Source organism: Emiliania huxleyi (genome assembly GCF_000372725.1).
Source record: "Emiliania huxleyi CCMP1516 chromosome Unknown EMIHUscaffold_16, whole genome shotgun sequence".
Classification (NCBI taxonomy): Eukaryota; Haptophyta; order Isochrysidales; family Noelaerhabdaceae; genus Emiliania; species Emiliania huxleyi.
Genome location: NW_005200982.1, coordinates 224668 through 243956, shown reverse-complemented (window position 1 = coordinate 243956; position 19289 = coordinate 224668). Strand labels below are relative to the sequence as shown.

At 64.9% G+C, this 19289-nt stretch overlaps 4 protein-coding genes across 4 annotated transcripts; 2 read left to right on the top strand and 2 right to left on the bottom strand.

The window, feature by feature from the left end:
* Positions 1–133: 133 nt before the first annotated feature.
* EMIHUDRAFT_434023 (hypothetical protein) lies at positions 134–1565 on the top strand (the record flags this gene model as incomplete). The annotated part of the gene is made up of 4 exons (XM_005785485.1): positions 134–607; positions 684–1007; positions 1087–1134; positions 1207–1565. Coding segments are annotated over 4 exons (1031 nt in total), but the record flags the coding sequence as incomplete, so codon positions are not given.
* A 216-nt stretch (positions 1566–1781) lies between these two features.
* EMIHUDRAFT_98819 (hypothetical protein) lies at positions 1782–3248 on the bottom strand (the record flags this gene model as incomplete). The annotated part of the gene is made up of 1 exon (XM_005785484.1): positions 1782–3248. One exon carries the CDS (start codon positions 3246–3248, stop codon positions 1782–1784), a length of 1467 nt encoding a protein of 488 aa, XP_005785541.1.
* Positions 3249–8465: 5217 nt separating this feature from the next.
* Positions 8466–13964, top strand: EMIHUDRAFT_98817 (hypothetical protein; the record flags this gene model as incomplete). The annotated part of the gene is made up of 5 exons (XM_005785483.1): positions 8466–10373; positions 10449–10934; positions 11358–12101; positions 12221–12239; positions 13828–13964. 5 exons carry the CDS (start codon positions 8466–8468, stop codon positions 13962–13964), a joined length of 3294 nt encoding a protein of 1097 aa, XP_005785540.1.
* Positions 13965–15073: 1109 nt separating this feature from the next.
* Positions 15074–16296, bottom strand: EMIHUDRAFT_98816 (Hypothetical protein; the record flags this gene model as incomplete). The annotated part of the gene is made up of 2 exons (XM_005785482.1): positions 15074–15805; positions 15994–16296. 2 exons carry the CDS (start codon positions 16294–16296, stop codon positions 15074–15076), a joined length of 1035 nt encoding a protein of 344 aa, XP_005785539.1.
* Positions 16297–19289: the final 2993 nt, after the last annotated feature.

Below are 19289 nucleotides of genomic sequence, written 5' to 3'. Positions count from 1 at the left end.
GAAAGAAAACAGACACCCCAAGGGAGGGATGGGAGAACGGCACTGGGAAAAAAAGGAAGAAAGAAAACAGACAACCCAAGGGAGGGATGCGCACAAAATTCTTTTCGCGGGCCGCTGGCTGGGCGGGCGCCTTGCCTGCCAAGGCCTCCGTCCCTTGGCTCTCGCTCCCATGGCCGCGGCGAGGAGCAGCGACCAGAGCCTCGCGGTCGGGGCCGCGTCGGCAAAGGCCGAGTCGCCGCCGCCGATCGCCGAGCCGAGCAGCTCGCGGCTGGGCCGCCGGCTGCAGCACGTCCGCCAGGCCGCCACGCGCTCCACCAGAGCGCGCGCCACAGCGCGCGCCACGCTCTGCTGCGCCTGCCGAACGTGCGCCGGCGTCCGCGACATGCTCACCAGGGAGGCCACGCTCGAACTCGCCGCGGCGGTCATCTTTGGAGAGGCGTTCTGGGAGCTCATCAAGTCGCTCTCGGCCGACGCCGTGGCGCCCCTCTTCAACTCGCTCCCCGGCCTCACCACGTGCTGCTGGCGGCTCGACCTCGGCGCCGGCTTTGTGCTCCTTGTGCACGGCGACAACTGGCAGGACGGCGTGGGCTACTCGTCTGCCGCAGAGGCGCGGAGAGCAGCCGCTCCGCGCCTCCTCGCCGTCGGGGCACGCCCCACACCGCAGCGCCCCACCGCCCCCGCAGGCCGACCTGGACGGCGCCATCGTCATCAAGTACCGCCTCCTCTGGGAGGCGGTCCTCTCCTTCATCATCGTCATGGTGACCACGTACTGGCTCTTCTTCTGGCTCCGCAAGTCGGCGCGCAAGGCCAAGGCGGAGCGGCTCGCCGAGAGGCTGGCCAAGCGGCTCGCCGAGCGAGGCTCGTCGTCCGCGGCGGCGGGCGCCTCGCCGCCGCACTCGTTGCCGCGGCAGCGAGGGAGAGGCCCGCTCGGCCGAGCGGAGGCTGGCGACGCTCTCGCGGCGATGCTTTGGACGGCGGGCGGCGGGCGGGCGGTCGCCGAGGTGCAGGCGCGCGCCGAGGGAGGAGGGGAGGAGACGCCGCGAGGGCCTGCCGTCGCCCGAATGACCACGCGGCGTCACCATGTAGGGCGAGGGGCTCCCAGAGCGGCTGGCCAGCGCCGACCCTCCTCTCGCGGTTGCGCGCCCTGGCGCCCTGCCCGACCGCCGCGCTCGAGCGTCGTCAACCCTCGGGGCCGAGCCGCCATAGGTACACGAGGCACTGACAGTGCTCCTCCAGCATGGCTTTGCCGTCGCGGCGGCCGCGCCGCTGCCGACGGGCGAGATGCTCTACACTCTGTGTCGGCAAGGGGGCGCGAGGGCGGGGCAGCCGGCCGACGACGACGACGAGCAGCAGAGTTTGCTGCATCTGTAGAAGCACATCGTGAACGTTAGTCCTGACGGCCGTCTCGCCAGACGACTACAATGCGTCAGAGGTACGCGAGTACCAGTACGTCAGTACATAGCCGGACAGTCGCAAGTTGGTGTCACCCACGGCGGCGCTCAGGCGCTCCCTAACCGTAAAGCCGCGTTATGGCGATGTTGTACAATAGAGATTAGAGTCCTCCGAACGCCGACTGTCCCGCGGTGGGAGTACGTATGTCGGGGTATGGCTATGGGCGGCGCGGCCGGCGCGCGGGGGCCGGGGGGGAGAGAGCGCTGAGCGGGCGCGAGAGAGCGGCCACCAGCCCTCCCCGCACCCCGCGCTTCCGAGATGAGTCCACCCCGCGCCCCCGGCCAAGGGCCATCCCGGCCGGATCTGGGAACAAGGCGGAAAGCAGGCAGCTATTCGTTTAGCATCCTCGTAGCCCGATGTCGGGCGAGGGCCGCTGACATGTTTGAGATGAGCGCTGCATAGCTCCCAGTCGTGCTAAACCTGTTGAGGTTCTCGTCGGGGTCGACAGCGTGGTCGTAAAACATGCTGTCCTGCTCCCTTTGTCGGGCGCAAGATTTGGTGCAACTGTCTGCGCTCCAGCAGTTGCCCTGGCAGTACTCGCTTAGCGCGGAGCTGCGGAAGCGCACCGTGTCGCCGTCGCGGTAGCGAGCATATACCGCCTCCTTGTGGAAGGCGTCGGGCGATCGCAGAAGCGGCACGAGGCTCTTTCCCTGCAAGTGCGGCAGGGCTGGGATTCCGGCGAGGTCGAGCAGCGTGGGGAAGATGTCGAGGTTCTCGACGAGCGCGGGCACGCGCGACGCGCTAAAGCCGGGCGCCTTGACGATGAGTGGGACGCGGAGGGCGAGCTCGTAGAGCGAGTGCTTGCAAAAGGTGCCATGCTCGCCCAGGTGGTAGCCGTGGTCGCTGTTGAAGAGTATTACCGTCTCACTGTACATGTCGAGCGCCTTGAGCTCGTCCAACACGAGGCCGACGAGCCCGTCCACGTACGAGGTGGCGGCGTAGTAGCCGTGTACCAGCGAGCGGGAGACCACGTCGCGGGCGAGGTTGGGCTTCGGAGGCTCTGCTGCCCCGTTCCACTCGGAGCTGTACAAGGCCGGGCCGTCGGGGCCTTGTGGGGCCGGTTTGTACTCCGGCATCCTTTCTCCTGTGGAGACTTCCGAGACGGGGACCGTCCCAAGGTTGTACACACCCAACTCCCGGTAGTGCAGCGCCCGTGCCGTCGCGCCCTCCGCATTCCATGGATTGGTCGCGATTGGGAGGTCGTCCCGATTGTACATCCCCCAGTACGAGTAGGGCGCAGCGAAGGGCAGGTGCGGCCGGACAAAGCCACAGGTGATGAAGTGGGGCGTCCCTTTTGCTTTTGCTGTCCGCAGGTCTTCGATGACCTTACGCGTCATCTTGCCGTCAGGCAGCCCTCGCGTGAAAAAGCCGTGATCATCCGCATCGACCCCCGACCAGGCGGGCCAACCGCAACCAAAGCACTTGCTCGAGGCGTCCGGCTCCTTGGCGAGCTTCGCCTGCTCGATTGCCTCCATCCACTTGACGAACTTCTCCGTCCGACTAAAGTCCAGCTCGTTCTCCCAATCGTGCTCCTGGCAGGTGGCGTCGTCTGGGCACTTCGTGTGCCCCTTCGCAGAGGATAGGTTCTGCGTAGATGACCTCCCGGAAGACATGCCATGAGGCCAGACGCAGCACATCGACCCCGGTCGAGTCCTGTAGTCGCAGGCATATCCCGCTATGGAGCCTCCGTCATGGCCACACACCTCGTCCCAGGAGTGCACATTGTCGGCACTGCTGTGGTAGATCTTGCCATTGGAGATGGTCGTATAGCCTGCGTCCCGAAGCGCCGTCGGCATGTCCTTCACGTCTGGCGCGTCCTAGCCGGGGTCGTCCTCCCGATGGGGGACTAGCACTTGCCGTCGTCCACGTTGTCCCTTGGGTCCCTGCTGCTACTAATCTCTTCGTACATCCTTGCTGATCTCCGCAAAATCCTTCTCCTTCCCTTGTCTCGCATAATACGGGTACGTAATGCGTAGCACATAGCGCCAATGCGACATCAGCAGCGCTGATGCACGCTGTGTTTGAAGTTTGCTGCCCTGAGAGATAAAGGCGATAGGCGGGTCCCGTACCATATGCGGAATCGACCCTATCCAGTGCTCAAGTGCTCAAGTGCGATATGCCGATCGGCTGGCGACCCGTTAGGGTCGACAGTTGAGCTAGGGAGTGTTGCGATGGCCGCCCAAATGCGAACGCAGGATTATAAAATGCTTTGCGGCGACGTTCCGTGGGTAGGATCAAGTCGCCGCTTGCTTTAATTCCAAGCTCCTTGACACGCGCAAAGTCTACGCGCGTCCTCGGGGCCAAGGCGCAGTCCAGCTGTCTGAGGGAGAGAGTCTCCCTCGCTGCGCGTTTCCCCACCCGCCCGCCCTGTGATGGTTTCTTGCCCACCCACTGTGTGTTGTGTGGGTTGTCTCTGTTGTGGGGTTGGGTGCGCTCGCCCGAGGTCCTAACCAGGCCTCAGGCCAGCGCCCAGGGTTTGGCTTTCCCCCCTATGCTATTGTTGGTCGTGACGACCATTTCGATTGGTTATCGTACAAGTTCGCCAAAGGTAGCCTCGTCACACTCAGGCGATACTCTACCACCACCACCACACGCATGGACTTGCATTCGCGCGACGTCTAACCCTGCCAATGCATATAGGCAGCAAACATGGGTGCATATAGGCTTGGGGTGATTTCGGTCATCCGTCAAAATATCTGAAGATCCTATTCCTAATATATGATTCTCCCCAAACCTTGCTCAGCTGATCCAGTAAATGGGTCGTAGGCCAGCCCTCGCCTGGGCAAAAAGAAACCACCACCTGATCGGGCTTCCCTGAGCGTCACAGCTCGGTGATCGCGCCGGCCGGACACCACACTGTAACGTCCGTTCCAGGCATTCGAACGCGACCTTCGGGGGCAAAGACATGGGCTCTATGGCTCAGACTGGACTCCTCTTGGTCCCTTCTGATGCCCTAGCGCCTAGGCCACACCTGGGCCTTACCTGGGGTCCTAGGGACCGGGCAGGGTTTGCCGCCCCCGAAACTGTGCATGTCGGCCCGACACTCGGGAGAGGACGCCGGCGCGCGGCGGTCCGGCGGACGCGTGTTGGCTCGCTCAGCCTCAGGTGAGTCTCGCTCTCGCTCTGTCCTCTGAATGTGAGTCTCTGACTCTGTGTCTCCTCGCTCTCTCTCCGTCAGCGTCACACACTCTCACACACACACAACAGTCACGGAGACACACACACGCACAGCAGTGTCCAGTGACTGTGCGGAGACGACTGAGCCGCCCCCGATTTTCCCACTCACACAGGTGGCGTTTATTTTTGCTTGGGGCGGCCCTCATGATGAAATTCAGGAAAACCTGACCGGTCCCTGCGGTGCCCCTACCTACCTACCTACCTACCTACCTTACTTATGGGAAACTAAAAAAGAAAACACTCGATGGGTGAAGGTGGGGTACTATACCAACTAGAGTGATGGTTGGTGGTACTCTCCTGCAACCACAGTCCTTCTTGTGACATGGCAGGCCACTCTCAAGCCCTACAAGCACCAGATCAACGACTTGGGGAGGGTTGACATCGTGATTTGGGCGGAAATTTCTTTTTCTGCTGTGAAAATTCCGGCGTGAAGAGAGGGAAAAACCCGACGGGAGGGCCCAGACCTACCCTACCTACCCCGTCATGAGGGCCGCCCCAAGCAAAAATAAACGCCACCTGACTCACACTCCAAAACTGTTCGCTCAAACCCCTCCAAGTGCGCTCTCACACCGACGCAGAATAGCGCGCGTGCGTCGAACACGCAAAGCCAAGCGGTGTCCTCACAGGGGCCTCACCCTCAGGGCCTCGCACCCTCAAATGACGCCTGCCTTCTCCCCCTCTCATCACCGTCGGGCGCCAGCAGCGCGCGAGTTCAGCCCGCAACGACGATGCGCAGCATTGCGAGACCTACGGCGCAAAGCCGAGATGCTATGGGGCGCGGAGTTGGGGAGCGGCAGCTCGAGAGAGAGCGCGAGAGGGCTGCCGACGACGCCGACGAGGAGCAGCGCCCCAAACCACATCTGCAGTTCGTAGCGGCGCATCAGCGGCGCCTCTCGCGTGGGGAGGGCGCTGCCCGGGCAGCGAAGCGGCGTGGCGAGGGCTGCCCGCGGCTCGGCGGCGTGTGGTCGTCGGTGGGCGAGGGGACATGGTGGGCGGCGGCGTGTGTCCGGCGTGTGTGCTGTGGTCGGTCGGCGTGGCTGTGTGGCGCCCGCTCTGCCGCGCGCCTTAAGCGAGGCGAGTCTGCGCGCGGTGATGCGCCGCTTCTTGTACTTGAGCTCGCCGTCCCCGTCCTCGTAAGGCCCGAGCACGCCTGTGCTCGCAGCCGCGGGCTGTGGGAGGAGGCGCGGGGCAGAGGCGTTTGCGCCGCAGGCGATCCCGCCCGGACTGGAGGGCATCTCGACGCGGCAAGCGTCGGTAATGCCGCCGCCCGCGTCGCCGGGAATCACGCTCGTGCGCGCGGCTCGGCGCGTCGCGGGGGTCGCTGCGGCGGAGGATGCGGCGGGCATCTGCGCGGCGGCGGCGGCGAGGAATGATATCCGCAGCGTGGTCGACTCGTCGATCTCGAGCAGTGTGTCGATCGAGTCGACCGCCTCGTGCCCTGGGTCGTGCAACTGTGGCGTGGAGGAGGGCGGAGGTGCGGATAGGCGCGGGCATAGGGCGAGCAAAGAGCGCTTTGCTCGGCGGCACTATGCTCGGCGGCATCGCGCGTGTGCGCACGCTCGTCTAGTGCCGTGCGCGCGGCCAGCGGCCAGGGTAGGCGGTGTGAGAGACATCGCACCTGTACCGCGTGCCCTTCGGGCAAACCGAGCCGCGAACGCACTCTGCAAAGGAAGCCCTCCCAATCGACGCCCTCGACAAGCGGGACGACGGCCTTGCGGCCCGTGGCCGCCTCTTGCAGAAACACGAGCTTGAGGATGCCCTCGTCGAGGGCGGTGGTCGAGGAGGAGGCCATTTTCAAGCAGCGCTACTCAATGGCAGCAAACTCGCAAAGCAGACCAGAAAAAGAATTCTGACGTTCCGCAATCCCACCCATGATGCCATCCATACGGAAACCTGCCGCTTATCGGTGGTGAAGATCCTGCTCGCGCAGGTGGGGACCCTGTCCTTCTCCCACCCCTTGTTTGGTGTGTCCGTTTGAGCACTTGAGCACTGGATAGGGTCAGTTCCGCATGGTACGGGACCCCTCGATCGTCTCGCCCTCCCTCACTGGTGTGTTCATGGGGGGGGGGGGTCATAACAAACACGGTACAGGATCGAGGTGCACGCTGCTGAGGGACCCCAGAGGGTAGATCGAGCAGTGTCGTCCCCCTCTCCATCATCTCCCTGGGCAACTGAGACGGCGGCTTCCAAGAGGCGGAGGCTGCCACCCGCTTCGTGAAGGCTGTCTTCCCGGACGCGCAGGTGGACGCTGTGCAGATTAGAAAACGCCCGATCCGCGTGACCATCTCCAGCGGCGGCCGTGAGCTCGTCCGCGTCGATCAACGAGACCTGTTCGGCAAATACGGCTGGCCGGCTGAGAAACCAATCACCGAGGCGCTGCTCAAGTTCAAGGCCGATGAGACGGCGGGCCCTACCGCTGCGGCCGTGGCTGCAGAGTAGGAAGCACGCAACCAGTACGAGCCGCAAGAGGATGCCGCGTCAACGACTATGACGGCCAACTTCTACAAATCCCCGCACAGGGAAGGGTTGCGCTCGAGTCCTCGCGAGAGTTGGCGTTTGGCGCGCGGTCCGCGCGGCGGTGATACCGTGTAGACCCGTACAGTGACCTTGTGTACAGCGATCGTAAAGAGGACGTCAGCTGCTCGTCGCTGTGTGGACCGCCTGTGTCGTGGTACGTCCCGTTTGCAACCGGCGAATTCTTTTTTCATGACATTGCTCACTGGGGTAGTCTGGGCACGGGACTGGCGCGCCCTTGGAGCACTTGGAGTGCGGTCGTTAATTAACCTCCGCCATCACCAGATCACCTCACTTGGAGCACTTGGAGTGCAGTCATCAACCTCACATCCAGGGCCGGGGAGCTAAGAAGCGCACCCAGCAGGCCGGATGATCGGCATCGGGCTACGGGCTAGAGAGCCCTGACCCCTAGGGGGGTGCGCGTTCGCAGGGAAAGGGCCGTATAAAGTAAACACGGCTCCCCGAGGGTTAGCTCTGCGCTCCGAGTTTCCCCTAGCAGCGGAACGCCCCCCCTACTCGGGGCTAGTAGACACCAGACACTAGCACGACAACACACACATTCCTCACTGACATCACCGCTCGGAACCCTCCGCTCCGCGCACGGTCTCCTCACCCCCACCCCGAGGGGGGCCCTCCCTCCCCTCGGTCCTCCCTCCTGTTCGCCTTCCGATGGTTACGCGACGACTGTGGGGCCCGACCTCCCCTCCTAGCCTTCTTTGGCCGCAGCCCCGCCGCCGTTTCGTCCTCTCTGCCCGATCCCGCTGACTCCGCCTCCGGCGACCCCGCTCCCGACTCCCTGGGCGAGGACGGTGGCATTGGGTCGCACCCACTTCCACCCCCGGGAGGTCGAGCCCGCTCTCCCTGGTCGACGAGTCGCGCCCGCACCCGCGGCCTCTCTAGAAAGAAAAGAAAGAAGACAGACAACCCAAGGGAGGGATGGGAGGACGGCACGCCGCCACCACACAGGGATTTTAAGGAGAGGAGTGTGGTGCTAGCCGTCGCCCACCCTAACCCTTGGTCGTCTGCCTCTTTCTATCTCCCTTCGCAGTCCCTCGCCGATTCTCGCTGCAACCTTCATGCCACCTCGCGGTCGTCCCACTCTCGTCGTTCTCCCTCATTCCTGTCGCTTTCTCCTCTGTCGCGTCGCTCTCCTCTGCCTCGTCCTGCGACGCCGCCGCCGCCTGCCGATCCCTTGCTCTCGCGGCTTCTCCCGCCTTTCGGCGCAACTCTGCCCTCCTCGCGGCATATTTTGGCCCCTCGCGGCCTCTCTATCGTCCTCGGCCAGATATTTTTTCTCTTTGATTTCCCGCGCGTGCGGCGGCATGGCGCTCCTCTCTGAGCAGGCCGCATCGCACGGGCCGTCAAAGTCGCCATTCGTCGCTCCCGCCGTTTCGCTACTCACGCCCTTGACCGCCGAATCATTCGGCCGGTTTGACTGCAATCCGACAGAGGGGCACGACGCCCGGGCGGGGCTTTCGGCGCTGGCGGCGGCGGCGGCGGCCCGCGGGTTGAGCGTGGACGTGGGTTCTGAGACTGGGGTTGAGCCGTGCGCGGGCTCGCCGTTCGCCCTCTCTGCGCTCGTGGCGGCGGCACGCAACGCGGAGCTGCCTCGCACGCCGCCAAAGACACGGAAGTGGACGTTCCCGCCTCGCGGCTCTCTGTTCGGCATGGGCTCCTCTCGCAGCGGGCTCGAAGCGAGGCCGGCACCGATGCCCCCGGTGTCGTCCGCGGCGGAGAGGGCTGCGCCAGCGGCACCGGCGGCAGCCGCGGCGCCTTCGGCAGCCCCGTCTGTGGCGTCGCCGACAGTGGAGGTGGCGAGGGTGGCGGTGGTTCTGGAGCGTATGGGCAGGCTCACGGTGGCGCCGACGGCGGCGCCTGCGGCGGCGCCCACAGTGGCGCCGACGGCGGCGCCTGCGGCGGCGCCCACAGTGGTGCCAACGGCGGCGCCTGCGGCGGCGCCTGCGGCGCACAAACTTGCGTCGCGCCCGGCAGCGCGATCCCGCCCGCGCTCGAGCTTTTGGGTCGCCTGCGATCGCTGCGACAAGTGGCGGCGACTACCGAGCGAGGGGCGAGCCGGCCGGCCCGCTTCGCTCCCTCCAGTCTGGTACTGCTGGATGCACCCAAATCCGGCGGCCCGCCGGTGCGAGGATCCCGAGGAGGTCGCGAGCGAGGATGAGGTGGAGGAGGGGCAGGCGAGCGAAGAAGGGGAGGGAGCGGAGGCGGCGGCTTGCGTGAGCGTCGGGGCGGAGGACGCCGTTCCACCTCATGAGCAGCGGCGGAAGCCGCGAGTCGGACGGCGCACGTCGGCGAGGGAGCGGCGCGCGCGCGGCGGGGCGGCCGCGGCCACGAAGGCGGACGAGGAGGACGGGGCGTGCGAGGCCGTTTGCAGGGCCGTGAGCGAGCAGCAGCGCTGCGGCAACACCCTCGAGCGCGCGGGCGGCGCCTTTGGGTGCCTGCTGCCCGCGGGGCACGCCGGTCCGCACCAGATCGTGCAGCCAGGCAGGCGGGCTCGCAAGGTCGAGGCACCGCCCGCGCTGGCGCCGCGGCCGCGGCCGCTGAGCGCGTACCAGCTCTTCATGAAGGACGAGGTGGCGAGGCTCAAGGCGTCCGACTCGGAGATCTCGCACAAGGAGGCGTTCAAGGAGGCCGCACGCACCTGGGGCACCGCCGACGCCAACCCGCAGAAGCGCGCCATGGCGGACGCGACGCGCAGCGTGCCTGCGCCGGCAGAGGGCGAGGGCGGCGCCGCGCGCGAACGTGTGGGCGGGGGCGCCGTGCCACCGCCCGCTGCCCGCAAGCGCCAGCGCGAAGAGCCGCCGCCGCCGCCGTCAAAGGAGGCGGCGGCGGCCGCGGGCCACGTCGATGAGGTGCCGCGCGCGCTGGAGCAGCTCGCCACGGGCACGCGCGTGCGGGTGCTGTGGGAGGGGGGCGAGTGGTACGCCGGGAGGTTCAAGGGCCACTCCTCCGCGAGAGGGCACTGCGTCGCGTACGACGACGGCGACGTCCGCTACCACCGTTTGGAGGATGAGGTCTGGGAGATCGAGGGCAGCGGCGGCGGAGGGCAGGGCGCGGCGACCTTGTCGGCTGCGGCGACCTCGTCTGCTGCGACGAGGCAGAAACGACGCGACGCGCCCCCGGAGGCGCCGCGGCGGAAGCAGCGGCGGGTGGAGGAGGGGGGCGAGGTGGACGACGTGGCCGACAGCGGCGGCGCCGCGCCGCTTCTCGACGAGGTGTGTGCCGCGGCGCCGGCGGGTGGACGAGGCAGCGACGCCCTCACTCCCCCCCCCCCCCCCTCCCCCGTTCAGATGGAGGGTGTCCGCCTCCACCTCAGCAGCACCTCCAACACGGGCTACCGCGGAGTGCACAAGAGGAACGACCTACCCGGCACAGGCAAGCCGTACATAGTCAAGCTGAGGTCTACATCGAGCTACTTTGCCACCGCTGTCGAGGCAGCCCTCTACTACGCACGCTCGAGCACGGGGGCTGGGTCGGTCGGCGGCGGCCCTTCCTCGAGCGCTACCCAGGGCGCTCCCCCAAAGGACGAGGCTCTGCCCGAGTCGGACAGCCGGGCCGCGCCAGAGGCGGAGGCTCCGACGCGAAACGCCTGGGGCGGGATGGCCAAGGTGCGACCGCTGCTCGAAGGCCTCGGCCTGCTCGACTACGCGGCCGCCTTTGACGCCGCGGGCTACGACGACGACGAATTTCTCCTCTCTCTCGACGGCGGCGAGCTCGCCGAGGCGGCGGCGGAGGTCGGGATGCGAGCGGACCACGCGCGGCGCTTTGTGCGCGAGGTCGGCTCCCTCCCTCGGGCGCCGCCGCGCGCGAGCAGGCTGTGGGCCTGATCCCGAGCAGGGAGGGGGAGTAGCGTCAACGGGAATTCGCCGCTGGGTTGTGCTTGGAGCACAAACTCGGGCTGCTGCGCTGGCCGCCTGCTGCCTCTCCCCGCTGCCCTGGCCTATCAGTATATGTCACCGCCATGGAGCATGGTTGTTCAACGATTCCGAGACGTGCGTTGATGCTTTTCTATTTCAGAATCAAGAAAGAAGACAGACTCACACAACCCAAGGGAGGGATGGGAGGACGCCATGCCGCCACCACACAGGGATTTTCCGCGCGCGGCCAGGTAAATTCTTTTTGGGCTCGATGCTCTCCGCTCTCGAGGCATCGGGACTGGACACATGCTCGCCGCAGCTTCCGCCTCGCCGCTCGCCCAGCCGCCGCGGGTGTGGCCGCGCGCGGGTCGCAAGCTGCAGCTCAACGCCAGCGCCTTCACCGTCAACGACTACGAGTGCATGCAAATCGACACCGGCGACTGGCCGTCGGAACGCGTGCACTGTGAGCTGAAGCCAGACGACACGTACGACTGGGTCGTGGAGCATTTCGACGATACCAACTGCAAGCGGCCCAATAAGCATACGCCCTCTGTGCGGCACACGGCGTCGGGATGCTTTGTCTTCAAGATGTACAACCACAGCTACAACGACAAGTGCCACCCAAACCGCACGCTCACTGTGTCGGCCTTTTATGGCCCGGGCTGCCTGACACCAATGCCGGTCACCGCTGTGAATCTGCCCGCCGAGCGGCCCAAGTTGACCTTCGGCTCACCACGCCGGCGACTAGCGCGGCTGGCAAACGCTGCTCGCCAGCTGGCGGGGCTAGAGGCGGAGGAGGGCAAGGGCAAGGGCGAGGGCGAGGGCGAGGGCGAGGGCGAGGGCGAGGCCTGGGAGGAGGCTGCGGAGGACCCGTTCCTCTTCTGCGTGGCTAATCTAATCAGCGCAGCCACCGGCTTCCCTCCATCCTCAGCCCTCAATCTCGCTGCCGGCGCGCTGCACGGGGCCGTTTGGGGGACGGCGCTGTACATCGTATCGGCCGCCGCCGGAGCGCTGGCGACGCTGCTGGCGACGCGCCTCCTGCTGCGAGACTGCACGCTGAGGCGGCTCGGCCGGCACGCCAGCAAGGTGGCCGGCTCTCGCACACACACACACACACACACACACACACACACACACACACACACACACACACACACACGCACACACACACACACACAAACCTCCCTCAATCTCCTCCTGATCAGGCTCTGCCCCAGTCCGCAGGTGGCTTGCGCGTGTCGGCTACCATACCGCCCGCCCGGCGCCTCCGCCGCCGCCGCCGCCGCCGCCGGCAGCAGTCACAGTGGCAAGGGCGGAGCCGATACCTTTGGTGCGCACATCGGCAGCAGCGGTGGGGGCGGGGGCGCCGCTGCCGCCGGCGCGGGCAGCGGCGGCTGCGGCGGAAGCAGGGGTGGGGGCGGCGGCGGCGGAAGCCTCGCGGCTCTGCGGTTGGCCTTCTCGAGCCCGTCCACGCGCGCGCTGCTGCTGCTGCAAGGCGTCGCCGCCACCTTGAGAGTCGGCGAGAGTCGCCGAGAGTCATCGAGATTGCAAGACCTCGCCGTTCTTGTTGCATAGGCCTCGCCGCCGCCTCCTTCCACTCGTACGACTCCACCAGCGCATTGTACGTCGGCGAGGCGCTCGGCTATCTTCCCTATCTCCCCGATCTCCCCCCGATCTCCCCCAATCTCCTAGACACGTACCGCGCGAGCTCGACGACGAGCTCGCCCGATCTCGCCCGATCTCCCCCGATCTCCCCCGATCTCCCCCAATCTCCTAGACACGTCCCGCGCGAGCTCGCCCGTCCCCCGAGCCCCCGTGTGGGTAGTGAAGTCACGTCCCCTGTCGCCAGTCACTGGGGGTGGCTACGGGGCCCGACATCGGAGGGAAGGCTGCCGACTTTTAGGCGCTTGGCTACCGCGCAGGCCAGCGCGGCTACCTGCTCTCGTACGCGGGGTGGATGTTCGCGCTGCAGACGTGCTTCGTCGTGCCGCGTCTCGTGGCCACTGGCGCGCGCAGCACGCAGGACCGCGCTGTCCCGCCCGCAGCCTTTAAGTGACGGGGCGTCAACTGATAGGCGCGCGCCGCGGAGACTAGCGGAGTAGCAGGCCCCCTCCCATCCAGCGATCTGCGCGCTCTCTGCCCACGCGGGGCTTGGGAGGCTTGTGTGACACAACCCCGAAGCATCTCGATGGTTTGTGCGAGCAGCTGGGCCAAGTCGAGGATCTAAGCGGGCTGCGTCGGGAAGACATTCTAGATGGGTATTGGATGACGGCGCACTTCCACCCCCTCTGGACGCTCTACGGTGAATTCCTCAAGCTTTTTCCCTTAGCCGGAGCAGGAGTGCGGGGGCAACCCTCGCGGAGGGCAAGGCGAGGCCATGTAGGCGCGCGCCCGTCCAGCCTGCTCTGCTTCGCGCTGGCCGCCACCGCCGCCGGCCGGCTTGGGCTGGCGGCCGCGTCCCTCGGCTCTCCTGCCTAGCTGCGGGAGACGGACCCACATCTCCCGGGTATCTCCCCATATCTCCCCATACCTCCCGCCCTAGATGCGGAGACCCTTCTCCTCTGACTGGCACAAACAGAGGACACACACGCACTCGGCCATATTCGGCTGTGTGTTCATAGCCCTTTCCCAGTGGTCCGAAACACGGCACGATGCCGTCTTCAGAGCCCACTCTCGCTCCCTGCACTTTGAATGCCGTGGGACTCCTGACTCTTGGGCGTGGAGTCGCGAGGGCTTGCCCCGGCCCTTGCCCCACCACCTCGCGTGTGTGGAGAAGTGTACCTGACCTGACTCTGGTGTATGCGTGACGTAGGCTCCCCCACCGCCGCGATCCTCCTCTCGTACCCGCTCCTCAACCTGGGGCAGGGCCTCTCCCACACGCTGCTCAAGACGCTCATGGCCAACTCCGCCGCCCCTAGCTCGCGCGGCCTCCTCCTCGGCGCGCCGTAGATGCGGCGTACCAACCCCATGTATCCCGACCAGCACTCGAGAGGCCACGTGCTCGGCTGCACTCAGTTGCTGCTGACTTGCTGCCGGCGTACTCCTGCTCCGGACACCCGACACCGTATTCCCGCCCCAGCTCGCGGTGTCCACGTAGGCGCCTTGGGCTCCGTCGAGAAGTCGCTTGGCGTCGTCGGGCCGCTGCTGGGCGGGCCAGCATACGAACGGCTCGGGCCCGCTGCGCCTGTCTGCCTCTCGGCCCTCTTTGCTCTCATCGGCGTGGGTGCGGCGGCGAGCCTCGCGGTGGAGCCTCCCGGGTCCTCCGCGGGTGGGACAAAGGCGCAGCGACACGCCAAGGCAGAGTGATAGTGTGGGCTGTGTGTGTGTATCGCGCGCCTTGCGGGCTGCTGCTGCTGGTGTTACCTTATCGGTGACATCAACCAAAAAGTAAATCCCTTTTTTCCAGTGCCAGTGCGCGCCAGTGTACGTATAGTCTGCCTCTCGGCCCTCAATGCTCTAATCGGGGGGGGGACTGGCGCACACTCAGTCGGGACTGGCGCGCACTCGTCGAAATTGTGCGAGAGATTGTGCCTTTTTGACATTCGCAAGGGTCGCCCCAAGCCTTGCCCCATTGTGCGGCAAAAAGAATTTTACAACAAAACTCCCTCGCACGACACTAGGCACGGGACTGGCGCGCACTGGCACTAACACAGGTACACCACGGGAGCCGCCTAAGGGAGAAGGGAGAGCGACGAGGAATGGGAGGCGATGGAGCAACTGCTCGCTGGAAGACTGCCCGAGCCGAGCGTGATGGACCAGGACCCGCCAGAAGACATCATGAGGGAGTATGACACACGGGTGGTGACTTCACTCAAGGCACTGCAGCAGACGGCGGCATCAATAATCAAAGTACGGGAAGGGAAGAGGAAGGGACTTGAGGCGGAGAGGAAGGAACGAGTGGCCACGGAAACAGAACGCCTGAAAGAGGGACAGAAGGAAAGAAAAGGAGAGGATACGAGAAATGGAGTGGGCGGCGAATGCGTGTATCTGCTGGCGACGGAGGCGACGTCGACAACATGAGGCCGAGGAGAAGGACATCAACTACACGGTGCGAGTTCTCAAGCGAGGAAGACTTCCCAAAACCTTTGCATTACGGGCCGTGGCTCGAATTCAGTGTACGCGAGCCAGTTGCGTTGCGCAGCCTCCGTCCGGTTGAAGCCGAGCAGAATGCTGACGAGGGTCGCTCTGTCGTAGTAGTAGATGCCACGGGCGCCCAAGATGTCCAGGTGGGCGCGACCAAGGGTGAAGTGTGGAAAGGACCTGTTGGAGGTTATGACGGGCCGATTGTGCGTGGCGAACTCGGCGACAGCGAGGCCAAAGGTCTCGCCCTCCCAGCGGCCGTGGATCATTGCATCGCTCGTGCGGATCAAGTCGAACCGATCTGTCGAGCTCGGCAGGTGAATCACGTTCGGTGGGCAGCCGCGCCGCCCACAAAAGTCTTGCGTCGTGAGGAACAGAAAGAAGATATCCGGCCGCACGCCGGCGACTTCCAGGACGGCTTCGCGCGCGAACCACAAGTTGAACTGCCCTTGCCCACCGTGTCGCGCGAATACTGTCGCGTTGGATGGGATGCCAAGCGCACGACGCAAGTTGCCGCCTCCGGGCCTCGCCGCGTGCACGATGTGCGGCACGACGGGCGCGGAGCCAGGAATGCTCTGCGAGACTCGTGCGTAGGCGTCGCCGTGCGGCTGCCGACCGTCCATCACGGCGTGGACCAGATTGCGCACACCTTTGACGGTCGTATGCACGGCGTCGCGCTTGCCATACTTTTGCACGTACATGTCCGTCACCTAGGATGAAAGGTGTAAGTGTGCAGGGAGACCAATGAAACCAAGCACCTGTGCATTCATCTGCTATGGAGAAGTGTGAGTGTGCGTGCGTGTGTGTTCGCGCACGCGTGCGTGTGTGCGCGCGTGCGTGCGTGCGTGCGTGCGTGTGTGTGTGGGGGGGGGGGGGGGCAGCGCCAGGTAATGCGCACATTGGTGCTGGCTAGTATGGGATCGAGGACACTCGCGTTTGGTGACGCTGTCGGCAGACGATGGAGCGAGCTGGCACCGAAGCGTCCAATCACCAGCTTGTGCAGACGCAAGAAGATGGGGTCCTGCCAGCCGTATTTGCCCGGGATGCACAGGAAGAGCGGCTGTCGGATGCCGAGGAAGCGTTCGGTATAGTCTGCATAGTCAAAGATGGAAACGAACGAGCCACGTGTGCACACAGCCACGAAGGCGAGGCGGCGCGGCCTGTGAGCGGTGCTGGACAGCAGCCACTTCCACCAGCCCATTGTCGCATTCGTCTCTGCGCTGCATGGCGCCCGCCAGTCGGAGTCATGGCGTTTCACCTGACAGCTGCGTGCTGCGCCGCCCGGCATCCGCCACGTACACGCGTGTCAAAATGCCGACCCCCTGATTGGGGGTCCGACGACGGCTACGGTGAGGACGACGGCTTCTGAGGAAGCCGTCGCCCGTGCCTTGCCTGTCGCGTGAATCGTGTTGTGCGACCGGCTTTTGTTGTACTCGAGTAAAATTCTCATTCATGTGTCTGGTGTTTACTAGCTCCGAGTAGAGGGGGCGTTCCGCCGCTAGGGGACACCCAAAGCGCAGAACCAACCCTCGGAGACCCGTGTTTACTTTAAGGCCCTTGCCCTGCGAACGCGCACCCCCGGGGCTAGGGCTCTCTAGCCCGTAACCCGATACCGATCATCCGGCCCGCTGGATGCGCTTCTCAGCTCACCGGCCCTGGATGTGAGGTTGCCCACTGCACTCCAAGTGCTCCAAGTTCATTCATCATTCGTCAGGGTATGGCCGCCGTTAGTGTCCAGACCGCTCAAGTGATTGTTCCGTTGGAGGCGACGACAGTCGGTCCGGTGGTGCCGCAGTATTTGACGCCGTTGACGAGGACGTAGTCCACCCACCCGTTGCTCTCGCAGCCCTTCTCTGGTGCGTCCGGATTGACCTGGTAGGAGGCGAGGTTGAAAGTAGGCACGTCGAGTAGCACTTCGGGCACGTTTGTGAGGGTGCATTCGTCGCCCTTTCCATACGTTCCCGGGTAGCCCTTGTTGGTGGCGCAGGATCCGCCACCTGTGATGACGCAGTGTCCTCCCGGGCTAACCAAGACCGGCAAAGGCGACGGCGACGGTGACGGCGACGGCGACTCGGACGGCGACGGTGACGGTGACTGTGCCGGTGACGGCGCGGGCGAATCCTCAGGGACTGAGGAGAAGGCAGAGGCCGAGGCCACAAGCAAGAAACAACGGCTCGCTGGAGTAGGATCTCTGCAAGTCCACGCGGAGCCGACGCTGCTGCTGCCACAGAAGGCAACTCCACAGGCGTGAAGGAGAAGTCTCTCTCTCAGGCGTGCAGCGTTGCGTGATCCTGATCGGGGCACGGGGGCACACGAGCTTGAGTAACTAATGGACATCTCTGCGCAAGAACAGGAGATCGTTGGGGTAGAGATAGTGCGCCCAGCCGTCCGCCCCAGATGTGAGATTGAATATTGAAAATGGAGGTCGTGATTGCTGCCGGCCTCTGTGATCTCCAATCTCCAATCTCCAGCGTCGGCACATCTTTAGGCCGGGGATCCAGTCAGATCTCCGATCTCCATCTTCAATCCAATCTCCAACGTCGTCATCTTAGGCCGGATTCAGTCAGAACTCAGATCTCCGATCTCCATCTCCAATCTCCAATCTCCAATCTCGATTCGGGGGCCGGGGGAGGACCGGGGGGCTCAAACCTTCAAGGAGATGCGCACGCCCTATGGATTCATTCACTATGCAAAAGGATCTCCACCCTCTTTTCGCGCCATTTTGCAATCTCCGGCCCACACGATGACGATCTCTAGGGACTAGGCGTCTTTGGCCCGCGAAGTCAGAATCTCCCCACCTCTGTCGCAAGGTCTCAAGCGACTGCACGCACCAACTCGACATCTCAGACTCCTCTCGAGCATCTACACCGGAGAAGATTTGCCTCCACCAGTTCTTCAATCTACTGCTGCTCTTGGCACAGGAGAATGGAGAAAAAAGAGATCTCTATGTCAAAAAGGCCTAAAGCCGTACGGTCTATTCTCTATACCAGTCCGCCCTCAAGGATCTTCCGTGTTCCGATGTGTTGGCTGTTGCGCAGAGTCCAGAGATGTCCACGTATGACGGAAACCTCATCCCCTGCGCGATACTTCAATCTTGTTTCAATATGCGTCCTATCGCCTATCGGCTAGATCGGCCCAATCGCACGCACACGCACATGTCATCAAGCACCGTACACGCTCACACCAATCAGGGAGTATGGAAAGGCAAAGGGGAAAACATCGACAGCGTTCGCCCCTCTCACACCCGGCTGCGAGAGGCCGCAATGTGACAGATCAGACGTTCCCAGCGGGACTGCGCGATGCTTCCGCGCGCGCCGTGAATAAGCTCCGCCCGATGCCACGCGCCGCGGAGGCGGGGCTCCTGTGGCGCGCTCGCCCGCGCGCGAAGACAGAGGGCGGGAGGTGCAACCTCGCCACTCCACTCTCGAGATCACACTCGGTGGCCCCCGCGAGAGGGGTGTGTGGCAGAGTAGGCCGGCTACACCCCCCGCGGGCACGGGGCTCGCAGGGCAGCCCGCGCCGGCGGCCGCGCCCCGTCAGAAGACGTCGAACGAGCGGGCGGGGGAGAGGTGACGTAGCGGCTCGAGCGAGGCGGGGCAGTGCCCCTCGGAGAGCGCGCGCACCACCTTTGTCTCGGTGGCCGTGCAGCCGGGGGCGGCGTCGTTTCGACGGTTCGCGGCGGCGAGCGAGAGGAGGTCGAGCCTACCGTGCGGCATACGCCAACATGAGGGCGGGAAGACGGTCTTGTGCAGCGTCTTCAGAGCACCGCGTGAGTCCAACGGAGAAGAATACAGTGAATACAGCGGAATGCGTGGGAAGACAACGGAGAAGAATACAGTGAAGACAGCGGAATGCGGCCGAATACGGCGGAGTGCGTGTCCTCTCGGGCGCCAGTTGGAGCACAAGAACACGTATTCCGCTTCTAGGAGGTCGAACCCATCAGACATGCGGCTGGCGACGGGCGGCGGCGTGGGGGGGTGCTCCGGAGCAACGCACAGCTGCGGCGACGGCTCCGAGTCTGCACCGACGCCGGCGCAGTTGACGGCGGCGACCTGGAAGCGGTACGGCACGGCGGCGACCAGGTTTGTGATGATGGCGCGCGCCTCGCTGGTGCCGGTGTCGTTGATGCCGACCTGCCACGGGGGAGGGAGAGGGGGCGGCTAGGGGAGTGTCTAGGGAAGTGTCTAGGGAGTG